Source organism: Pollachius pollachius (genome assembly GCF_949987615.1).
Source record: "Pollachius pollachius genome assembly, chromosome: 5".
Classification (NCBI taxonomy): domain Eukaryota; kingdom Metazoa; phylum Chordata; class Actinopteri; order Gadiformes; family Gadidae; genus Pollachius; species Pollachius pollachius.
The window spans coordinates 23,300,400-23,312,929 of record NC_136938.1 but is presented as its reverse complement, the minus strand read 5'-3'; the positions used below and the strand labels follow the sequence as shown (position 1 = coordinate 23,312,929).

Sequence of the window (12,530 nt, the reverse complement as noted above, 5' to 3'; positions counted from 1 at the left end):
TGGAATTATGTTTGAAGATAGTGGCTACGCTTTAGAGAGTGTGACAAATCTGAATTCTCAATGCAAAGCAACATTTTCAAATGTCGTAAGGGTAAGTGGACGAAGTAGTGTTTTTTGACTGATTTGAAACGCAGCATAAGCTGTGTTTGCACACCAATGTGAATAATCACAGAGCTATGGGAGCTGTGAACCACTCGTTTGGGATATAATGGATGTCAATTGATAGCCAACTGCCCAATTCAAGAACGTCTCTACACCACAGGAGGAGTTGAGTTGAACAAAAATCATGGTGGATTTACATCTGGACCAGTAACGGCGCCAAATAATTATGATCGAGGGAGCTACGGGGGGCTGTATTGTTTAGAGGAGGTGCTTATACATTTTGACGCAACAAACAATAACAAATAATAAGACTAGAGAAAAACGAGATTCGATGATGCCGGGCTAATAGGTTACATAATTGAAAAGCTCTGCTTCTATTCCTCAGATAGGTCTTTAATCGGCGTAAGCAAGAGAAGCTCTTCTCGCAAGCAGCTGATATGATGGGCAATGTTATGGAATTGCACCCAAGTTGATATAAATCAACACTTTGCTGCTAGGCTGATGCGATCAAACTATAAAATGGTACGAATCAACCAATGAAATCAAAGCAGCGTCGGTCAACGGTCATCATCACTTACGCAAAGGAAAAACATGATTCCATTGTTCAGTTTTGTCAGCTATAAGTGGATATTAAGTTAATGTTAGTCTGAACATGCAAGATGACAGCTACTAGATTTGAATTCCCACACAAAGTATATCTTCTATCCAGTTACCTTCCCCCAGGAGCTGCTGACCCAGTTGGGACAGCCATTGGAGGAGCACGGCTGTCTGTCAGGTGGCTCCGCCCCGTCGCAGGCCGCCGCCGGCAGCGTACTGGCCCCCCCGCTGGCCTGCAGACGCTTGCAGGACACCTGCCTCCTGCGCCAGCCCGCCCCGCAGGTCACAGAGCACTTGGACCACACGGACACCGCCCAGCTGTGAAGGACAGGGGAGTACAGCCTTTGAAGGGGAACCAGGCCTTTACTTTTCCAGAGACGATAAAGGGACAATCTTTAGAGCGATTGCGGGCTTTTGAGTTCTCGGTGCTTGGACGTCGTTTCGACAAAACAATAAAAGCTAAAATCGATTAAAAAAACAAAACAGAAATCACCAGAAATCAAATAGTACTTCAATCTTTTGTTTTGACAGCTCCGTTCCGTTTTGAGCACCACTTCACAGCAGCACTCCAACACGACGAGAAAAGTCAAGAGAAGAGACCTGAAAGATACAATCAAGCTCGCAAGGAAAAATTCTAAATTCATGCCGGGGATAAACAACTCATAAATTCCTAGCTGTTATAGCCCTAAGCAAACAGCCCCATTTTTAGCTGTAAATCAGCATTTTTTATCATCACGTGTAAGGATGTCAAAGACACATATTCTCAAAAGCACAGGGATACTCAGGAGATTAAAACATACCAATTTGGATGACGTAACAACCGGGCACATCTCGCAGCAGCAGAGATAATGAAAATGAATAGATGTGGAGCTTTGAAGAGGAGCCTTAAACAGTGCTTCAAAGCCCTTCAGACGACTGACAAATGATCATCTGGAACTGTTCACGGTGTTTTCCCTGCATACGTTTCGGTTTGCCTGTACTGCACCAAATTGTTTGAGAGACATCCAAAATTCAGATGTACTACTGACTAGTGGACTATCGCTAAAGACTTAGTATGATGTATTATTGGAATAGCCATAAGCTTTAGATAACCTGTGTCGTCAATGTCTATATGCTTGTGATAACAAGGTGATGATACTGCTGTTGGCTTGTTGATAAACCAGAATTGAAAACACTGGTAGGCTTTGATTTGATACAACTATCCATGGATAGCCTGTATACTGTATATAGCCACTGACACTAGTGTGCCGGTTAGCAGGAATCTGATCACATAACATAACCCTTTAGTTTAGCTGGTAGGCTTCCTGCCCAAACAGGTGGACAGCAAACATCGGGGTTGTATCCCAGAACCTTCTGAGAGTTAAACACCCCAAACACTAGACAATTCTGCAGGTAAAACAGTTCACTCATGTAAAGAGTTTGAACACCTGTTTGAACAACAGGCATGATGATTTGACATCTATAAGTTCTCAGCACTGCAGCACGGTTCTCCACAGTGAGACCAGGTTCTCTCACGGATAAGCCAACCATCCTTATCGTTCTTCTTCACAGTTACTTCTCAGGGGCCGACAAAAAGCCATCTGTCCAAGTCATACACAATCCATGCTGTTCAGAAAGTATTTACTGCTGAGTTCTAGAAAAATGACTACATTTCGTCACCCATCTGCTAAAACAGTTTTGTAAGTGAGGGAATCCAGGGCGAGTTATATACAACACCTGTTCCTGACAGCCCTGTGTCGGCCCAATGCTGAATTATCTGATTAGAACAATACCTGCGAAAAGCGTCTGTGAGCCTGTGTGTGTGTCTGTGCGTCAGTCTGTGTGCATGTGTCGATCTGTGATCTGTGGGTATGCATCGGTTTGTGTGTGTGTGCATCTGTTCATCTGTGTCTGTGTGTGTGTGTGTTTGTGCATGAGTCAGTCCATGTGCATTGTGTGCCTCTCTAGATGTGCGGACATGAGTGAATAATAAGAAAGGTTTTGGCAACCGTGTGAAAAAGCCCCGCTATCTGGAGCTGATCTGCCCGTATCGAGGCCTATCCCCATCCATCACCCAGCAGCGATTGCATCTGAGTGTCAGCCCATCGGTTTGTCTCTGTCTAACGTCTGTCTCTCCTTGTGCCGTGCCGTGGATGGATCACAAGCGCCGGGAAACACAGGCTGGGATTGTACAAGAATGTTGAGCGATGCATCAGAGCCGGTGCCCAGATAATGTTAACATTTTTCTGAATGGACGCTTTAATGGATCATATTAAAGTAAGTCGCTTTGCGCGAACATGGGGGCCTTGTGATTAATATAGTCCAATTAAAACCAGGAAAAAAATAAAAAAATAAAATGTGTAATTAAAGAAAAGCAAAAGTGGACAGGTTCAGCGAGGCGATTGACATGGGCTATGTTAATACAACTCAGATTAATTTAATTGACTTTGATTCGCCTATTCTGCAGAGTTGTCAGTCTGTCTGAGCTGAGCTACGTCGCTATTATTACTCCTTTTAGACTAACAACTGCCTGGGATAAAGCTACAGCAATAATGAATTTTCGTTTACAGCTTCAGTTCACAAGGTGTACAAATGGAAAGGGTTCTGTAAATTAGGCATGGGTGATAATTAAATTGAAATTTTACAATTAGTGTCTTACTATTAGTAGCCTCTTACTCAGCAATAATAAATCGTAATATTATAGTATCCAGTTTTGAAGGCACAATTCCCATGAATATTAATAGATCGAAAATTGTTACGGACAAATGTGCCCTCGTGCTTAAATTTACAATATTTAAATTGAATGAAATCCTCTTTGCACACCATTCACCTTGTTAAGCGTGAATGAGAATGTTTAAGCATGAAATAAGAATGGCTTTTAATATTAACCTATTGTTAGGTGAAGTCTAAAGAAAATAGTGAACTACCAAGGTAGTAGCTGAAGCTTTCATGTTTTCTCTCATTAAGAAGAGTAATCTTACTGCTGCAGATTCTGAAATACCTGTTATTGCCCTCCACACATACATATATAAATCCTTATAATTGGGATAAGGCATATTCCAGCTTTTCTTCTTTAAACGTGCAGGGCCTTGTCCCTCCAATAGAGTGTGGGCCACCCAGTCCCTTCTTGTTTCTACAGGTGGACTGAGGGATAATAGATGTGCACACTTGTGATGGATAGGCCAAATGAGAGCCACAGGTGCCAGAGGACTGATATGGATGGGAGAGGGATCGTGGTGCACGGATGGAAACGGATCAAAACCCCTGCAGTGGCAGGAATTGTTTCTGATTGCTGAGTCCATTTGTATTCTGCCCCATATTGTGTTTCAATAAGCAGAGATAAGGCTGTTAGGGTAGGTGGTTTATTTTAGCACATCTACGTGTGTGTATGCCTGAAGGCTGTGTTTCTGTGTGTTTTTTCAGTTGGGTCTTTGTGTGCGAACGGTGGTGTGCGTTTGTGTCTGTCTGTGTGCGTGTGATACATGTGTTCCCGTGTGAGGGCAGCAGACACCACGTAGCATTGTTGAACTAACCTCGGGGGGCAGTCCTGGATGTTGCAGCCCACTGGCGGGGCCACGGGTCTGGGCAGGTGATGACACATGGCTGGGCTGACCTCCCGGCCACCGGGGCTGACGCAGCGTGCCCGTCGAACGCGCCTCCCTCGGTCACCGCAGGACGCGCTGCACACCGTCCAGTCTCCCAGGTGCCACACAAACTCTATGTTGATCCAGCCGCAAACACACAAAGAGACCAACGTTACTCTCACTCGGCCTGGATTATGGACCCGATGATTGAATGACACTCTTTGGTGGGCATGTTGAAAATGGCACAGTTTGATGGTTGATGGGCTGTTTTGGACTTGTAGCACATATTGTAGTACCATTGTAGTAACATGCATCCGCATAGAAATGTATCCGATCTCCATGCAGAAGAATAACATCTTAGCCTTTTAGCTTCTTACATTTAAACTTCTTACTTTCCTCTCGAAGTGACTCGCTGAATAATGGAGAGTCTGATAGCAGACCAGCTCAACCCAGGGTTAACAGGGCGTTTTATTTTCTTTCACTTCATATTTGTTTTGATCAAGTTGCTGGAAGCGGTGCTCTGTAAGCGCCTAATTGACTATTATCAGCGAGTGCAGCACTGGTAAATAAACTTTGTTTCTTCCAAAGGTTTTAAATCAACACCGTGCAGACTGGCCAATGCAGAAACACTAAAGCGCCTTCTTAAAGCTTCATTCACCCGTGAGAATTAGTTTATTTTCTGTAGAAAAGCTCTCGAACAGAACAGAAACACTGTGAAACTTCAGCCGTTTCAGTTTATCGTATCGGGCCATGCTCTGTGCCGTCTCCTCCTAGAAGTGCAGAAGTACAGCATTGGAGGACTGCTGGACCAAGCATTTATTCAGTGTCACACATGAGTTGAGACAGGGTTAGGGCTATCTACATGGATGTTATTCATATATTGACGTACATTTTCATCCTACAAATTAAGATAAATGATCGGGTGGGGGGATATTTATATATTCTAACATGGAGAGGTGTCATTAGTTCTCTGGAAGCCAAGAGAGCTGACAAAGTAAATGTGGCATGCATGAAACAACCTCTGACCGCAGTTAAGTCCTATCAGTCTCAGGAAGGATTTCTCCCTCTGTCTTCAGTTTATCCTAACAGATCAAATATTCGCCAAAACTTCTCTTGCCAAACTCACTTGTCAGAATGAGAGTTTGAGATAATAGTGAAATGTTTCATGTATCATATTTTAGTAATATCATACATCAAAATATATGGTATCCAAATATATTTTAAACTATAAAGAATCACAGCTGATGTTAACGAAGTACGATGAGAATATATAACAATTCATTGCTAGAATGGGGATTTGAGGACAATGAAAGCCAGAACGTCTATATGCTGCCAGTTTGTTGGACTTAGGAAAGTGAACAGCCTTTGCCCTTTTACCTTTGCACTTCTCTGTCCCCCTGTCTGTATCCCTTATGCTTCATCCACACATTCATACCGTATCCTGTGTTCTGGCAGTGCTCTCCTCCACTTCAACCTCTCACTCTCTCCTGCCTTCCCTCCTTCCCTCCCTCCCTCCCTCCCTCTCTCAGCCCTGTCCTTCAGAGGCCAGGCGGGGCTGCAGTTGGCTCCACCAGAGCTTCCAGAGAGGTTTTCCTAACTCCTCGTTGGACTGAGACCCTGAGCTATGACCGACAGTCTTGGCATCGCCAGATGCAGAAAGAGCATTAAAGTTCACAGCCAAGCTCCAGCTCCGCAGCGTTCCTGCTGGCTTCAGCATAGATCATAGGCCTCTGTGGCTGTTTCTTCTTCTTCTCCTTTATATATTTTAGCAATGCCAAGTGCCTTCCTTCTGAAAGAGAGACATTTGGAAAGCCACAGCCGTCCTCTGTTTAATCAGCGTTGATATTGGCCATGAGGTGACTGTCGTTTGGGGCCCTCAGACCCTCTCAGAAGTAAGAGCAGACTTTATGAGGTGCGACAGACACACTTTCGGGAAGCTTGAAGAGAGGTACACATTGCTAATTGGAACAAGGTGATGGCTACCAGTGTGGCGCAGGGGCCAATCAAAACTGTAGCAAGAGTTAGAAGTCCTGTGTCTCAGCCAATAAGGCACAAGAGGAGTTGGGTCAAGTGAGGTCCCCAGTGGAACATAAAATGAAAGAGAGGTTGATTCTGCACAGTAAGAGCCCTGTACCTTTGAGGACCCATCTCCTCCAGGAACATGTCATCAACTGATTTGTGTGCTTATTCCCTACCTATCTTACTTAGTTTGTAAGTTAACTCCAATTGATTACCTCAAACACAAATTTTATAATATTGATCATATTGACCTAAAGATACTTGGTCATACCATACAGTATATTTTAGCAGGAACTCCAATGTTGAAATGTATGCTTTGATCGTTTTCCTTATCTATAAATCTCTTTGGATAAGAAAGTCTACTTAATTACCTCATTTAAACATAATGATGTGATCAAAAGTAACTGTGAGCTGTGAGACTTCACACTCACAGACAGGCACACACCCTGGTCACCTGAATGAAGACCATGTGCTCCTCTCACTGTGATTCACTTCAAAATAGATCCCATGTGATCAGTGCATCCCTAAAGTGTCTCTGCCTTCTGTTGCTACTTTACTGCAGTTGCATTAACCTTTTTGAAAAAATCTTGAAACTGAGGATATGACATGAATAGGGATTACTGAAATTATGATGACCGATTACGATTTGGGATAATTAATGAAGTATCATATTAGGGAAAGTTTTACACTTTACACACTCCGTTGTGATACTTTGTTGTACAAGAGAGCCTGGAGGAAGACCCCAACAATTTGTTTAGGCCAATCAGATGGCACCTGAGTTGTGTTTGTGCGGATTGGCCTTGACAAAAGTCGAAGGGCGGAACTGGCAGCTCGATGGACCAATGACAGAGGGGGGGGGGGGCTAAACCAGTAAAACCAAATGTTGCGTAGCGTGACATCTCAATGTCTCCACGTCTCCCCATCAGCGAGCAGCGCGTTGCCCCTGTGCAGCCACGGCCCTCAACCATCGGTGAAACAGCACATACCCTCGCTGCGCACGTATACCCAGGCGGAGAGCACGTGCCGGGTGCTGTTGATGAGCGTGCGGCACCGGTAGCGGCCGGAGAAGGGGCCCTGCAGGGTGTTGACCTCCAGCACGCGGCTCCTCATCAGCCTTCGGTAGTGCAGGGGCTGGCCCAGGGACGAGGCCTGGGGGACGGGGTAGGAGCCCAGCGCCGGGGCCGTCTCGGCCGACTCCAGCAGGGTCTGGTTCTGGTAGTCCCAGTGGACGGGCATCTTGTGGTCCACCGCCACGGGACACCCTGGGGAGATGTAACCGGGGATAGCCGTGGGTCAGTGCTGGTGGGTACTGGTTACCCTACTGGTTTTGCTGCAGGCGAGGGGCAGCGACACACAAAACTATGTTTGTATGTAAACGAGTGCACTAATATTCTAAAGGGTAATGGCATGCCAGGGGCCTCAAAGTGTGATTGGAAAAATACAATAGATCATTAGTCTGACTATTGCCAGACTAATGATCTATTGACAGCATGCTTCCCGAGACCAAGCTCAATCTACGATTCGGGAAGCTGCTGTCATTTTCTCCAGCACAAGAGGCGTGATCAACGGGCCTAGCTCAACTGACTCTGTGCGTGATTGGCTGCGTGTCGTCGCTTCCCTGTCGTCGTTGTGTTAAACCAGCCAACAGCGCGCCAAGGGGGAAAAGCCTGCTTGGTGATTAGCTCCCGCAAAAACATATCGGAAGCAGAAAGAAATGTATGGCTCTTCTCCAGACCCTTGTGCAGGGCGAACTCAATTCGTCGGCAGAATGGGCGGGGCTACCCAGTCTAATAGATCATATAAATGTCATGTACATTGTATAAGTTAACCAATATTAATAATAAAAACACAAACACAATGTGTGCGTTTTTGTGTGTGTCTGTCAGTGTGTATTCGTGTGTGTGTGTGTGTGTGTGTGTGTACCAATGCGGAGGACGTCTCCAGGTCTGATGACCACGCTGGTGCCACTGTGTGAGGCCATCAGGACCCTCCTCCTGTACAGCTCCTGGGGGTTAGACCCCTGACGACCTGCACACACACACACACACACACACACACAAACACAGACACACGCACACAAACACACAAACACACACACACACACACAGGGTCAGTACATGGTCAACCGCTAGATCCAATGCCCCTGTTTGTCTGTGTTCTATGGCCTGCTCTTCATTAGAGTGTAAGGTTGACAGCTGCAGTTCCTCTTTATTTGTTAAAATGCATTACGCATTTAAAAGAAGCTGACAAAAAACAGCTGAGAACGGGGAGGGGGGGGGAGGTGGAGGGAACAGTACAATGTGTGTTATTGTGGAGGAAAGTCAGCGTGTGCACAGGCGTTTCGGCTTCTAACGACGACAGCAGGTGGTAGGCCTACACCATGACAACGATTGGCTCTGTGAACAATTAGAATTTTCCAAACAAGTCTTGATTGTTTGTTGCAGCGCGCGCCAAATGTCAATTCGATTTGTTTGCCTCGTTCAAATTAGCGAAGCGCACGCAGACATGCAACTGGAGAGCAATTAGTCGGTGCCAGGGGAAATCCCTCCCAGCACACGGAGGCCAAGCGATCCGGTCACTCCGGCCGAGAGCTGGACGCCCCTCATATCCTCCTTCCTGGAGCCAGCTGCTGGGAGAGGGCTCTGCTGGGATCAAGTGTAAAAAACCCTCAGTAGGACCATGATCCAATGTGGAAAAAAAGATTTCAATGACCCCATAAGCCTCACTTGTATGTGTCCTTATCTGATTAGTTAACAGAGCTTCCTTTGACTACATAAACTGCAATACACACAAATTAATATTATACTGTAAGAGGACGAAATGGTTGTTTGGCTGATGGATGAAAAAAAAGACACCCAACATAACAGGGAATCCAGTTATGTCCCTCATCTTGTTTTGCGAAAAACATGTAACAATGTTAATTTTGCCCTGGCTTTCTACTCCTCCTTCAGCACCTCCTTGTCCTTACTCCCCACCGACTCTGTTTACCCCCCATTGGTTACCGCTGCACTCCCTCAGACACACTGGTCGGTTGGCTGGAAATGAAATAACAACCTAATTCTTAATTAATTTTTTCAGAGGAATTTTCAAGAGCCTGTTAACTGAAAGAGGCAGCGAAGGCAATCTGCTTCTCCACCGGCCTGCAGATACTTAGTGTGATTATTTAGCTGACGATGTGAACCGCACTTCCAGGACTGATTTCAGGGCTGCGGTGTTGATCAGGGACCGTGGGAGAAGGAGCTTACGGCTGTAATGGCTAAGCTTGATCGGCTTAATTATGAGCTGTAAGTAAAAATCCCCCTCCACTACCAAACTGGTAGCGATGATCAACGATGCGAGTGAACGGCAGCCTTCACACCCCCACCCCCCCCAGCCCAACAGTCACACTCCGTTTAGCTGATGATTTCGCATTTCAAAGTCCTTGTCCCCGAGGGCGGTAATTGTCCGGGTGTATAAGTGATGCCATCCTGGCACACGGACAGCAGAGATGGTCTGTGGCCGGAGGTGGTGGTCACTGGCATTGACAGGTTTTTAATGATATCGTTATATAACGGGCCGAGGAGTGATGCCAAGGTCTTCTGAACGCAATGCTGTGAGCATCAGCACCTGGTCCTTATCCAGCTGATGAGGCATTCATGGTTCTCCTTTTTCATTGCAGCAAGACACTCTCCAGTGCCTCTCTGTCCTTCCTTTCTGTGAAATTAGGCGAGCATTTTTCCTCACGTAAACTTGACTCTCTGAAGGCAGGGGTTGTTTTTTGTTCCGTTCACCATTCGTCTTTGAGGCACTTTTTCCAACGCGAGGTTCTGAGATATTTCATAACTTGGGCAGGTACACTGATGCCTCTGGTTTGACATTGGGGTTCAAACCTAGAACCTTTGGGCATGGATTCAATCCTCCTTACTACTTTCTCATTTTATACAGAGTATAGAAACATACTGGACCCTTGATGATTGAGGTCGAGTCGTAACATTTAATGCGCTCTGTATAAAGACTGAAAATAGCTTCTGGGTAGGCATATTTAATGCTATCTATAAGTTATGCAATACAAATAATGAAGAAATGCATCTGTGAGGGAGCACTTGTTTTCTTATTCTTTCTAAATTGTTATAAAAAAGTATCATTGCCTCATTAATTAGCATGAAACTGTTTTGTTTTACTTGCTTTCCATCCAGCTGGGTATAAATGTACACCCCCCCCCCCCGCAGTTTGCGTGAAATGCTTTGCTTGCTGTTCAAAACAGAATACAGCAACAACTGTATTGTACTGTTCAGTTATTGGGGACACAAGTTCCTCCTCTCTCAGGTAAGGAGTTAATACTCAATACACGAATACTAGAAGGAACATAAATAATACTCATGGGGGAATGAGCTTCTATGCTAACTCTGTATGATCCTTTTTCATAATCTGTGTGTCCAAGTCATAGCCAGCCCTCCACAATCCACCCGGGCACATCCCTGCCTCGAGTTGCGACAGGCGTTGAGCGAGGGATTAGGGTCAGAGAGGAAGAGAGCGAGACGTGGTGACTGATGCTATTCTGTCTCCCACATATTTCCATTCCCATTTCCAATCGGGGTCTCCCTCAAAAACCGCTAGCAGGTTATGGAATCCTATAAAGTATTCATAGTACACATCTAGCAGATGTATTATATCCAAATGGACATACAGTGAATTCCAAAAGGAAGTTCACAGGTAGGCTCCGAGGGGATATGTGGGAATCGAGCCCAGAACTTTTCGGCCGGGATTCAAACCCTCCACACCCCCACAACACACCAATAAGCCTCAACCCGGAATCCCTGACTTGTGGGCTTCTCTCAAGTTCTGTTGTATATGTTTGTGTGTATTTTTAAGTGTCTGGGGTTGTTGCTATTGTTGTTGTTGTTGTTGTTGTTAATGTTGTCGTGGGGTCCCCTGAACTCACCCTGCAGGCTGAGCGTGGTGGATGCGGTAGACCTCCCTATGGGGTTGCTGGCGGTGCAGTAGTAGATGCCTTGGTGCTGAGCCGTGACGTTCCTCAGCCACAGAGCTCCTGATGGCAGCGGGAGCGCCCCGGCACTCAGCCGCCCGCCCTTGAAGTGCCAGGAGACGGCAGGTTGTGGTACACCTAACGGGACGAACGAGAACCACAACCAGGGAGAGAGAGGTTGAAATAGGAAGAGATACCATGGGACTCGAGAGAGAGAGAGAGAGAGAGAGAGAGAGAGAGAGAGAGAGAGAGAGAGAGAGAGAGAGAGAGAGAGAGAGAGAGAGAGAGAGAGACAAGACAGGGCACAGGAAATATAGAGAGATGGTAAAACAGGGAGAGAGGTATAGAGAGGGAGACGAGGGAATGAGATGGTTAAGATAGAATCAGTGCCCTCAGAACGGGGAGGGAACACAGAAAAGACATCGCATTACGAGCAAGCATCTGGAAGTAAAAAAAAAACGAAATCACCTACAGCCAAAAGGTGGGAAAATAAACGCGGGGCAACAAATCGATACACATAACTCAATTTGGCCCTACATTTCCGAGAGCGCAGGAACAGATATTGTAGCTCGTAAACGGCCTTGGCCGCATGGAAACCTTGACTCGCGCTACGTATCTGCTAGCCCTGTGTCAGGAGCGGGGGATGCCAGCAGCAGGCCACATCCCTGGCCAACGGACACGACTTGGCACCCAGTTATGTAGCGAAATAACATAAAACCCTGACCCTCGTGGAAACCCAGAGGAGACGAAGAGGCTGGCGGCCATCCCTGGCCGGCTTTATTGTCTTGCCTGGTCATGTAATCGCGGCATGTCCAAGAAGCCCAGCGAGGGGCTCTGAGAGAGTTTACACAGCCGGGGCGGTTCCATCATTTAAACTGTCATATTCAATCACAGTCACGTGGTCCCACGTGCACGTTGCATCGAAGCCCACGTGCACATAGCGTCCGCATGCACGTAGCGTTCACGGTCACGTACACGTAGTGTCCAAGGCCATGTGCAGGTACAGTCGACAGCCACATGCACGTAACGTCCACGTGCACGTAGCATCCGCGGCCACGTGCACGTAGCGTCCACAACCACGTGCACTCACCCTAGGCCACAGACAGACAGGTATTACACACACCCGCCCAGCCACACATACACACACACACACACACACACACACACACACACACACACACACACACACACACACACCCCAAAGACACACTCACACACACACTCAGGGCACCCCAATGGTAGTCTCTTTGGCAACCAGCTTAGTTTGTTTTTTCTCCCCAATG

The 12,530-nt window shown here is 46.4% G+C and overlaps 1 protein-coding gene across 1 annotated transcript in view; it reads right to left on the bottom strand.

The window, feature by feature from the left end:
• adamtsl3 (ADAMTS-like 3) overlaps positions 1-12,530 on the bottom strand; it is a gene marked incomplete at its 5' end in the record, with an annotated part of 79,601 nt that overhangs the window by 4,325 nt on the left and 62,746 nt on the right. The window contains 5 exons of the mRNA XM_079737009.1: positions 816-1,017; positions 4,212-4,395; positions 7,268-7,543; positions 8,205-8,309; positions 11,203-11,385. Coding sequence (XP_079593135.1) covers positions 816-1,017; positions 4,212-4,395; positions 7,268-7,543; positions 8,205-8,309; positions 11,203-11,385 — 950 coding nt within the window. The remainder of the gene's footprint in view (positions 1-815; positions 1,018-4,211; positions 4,396-7,267; positions 7,544-8,204; positions 8,310-11,202; positions 11,386-12,530) is intronic.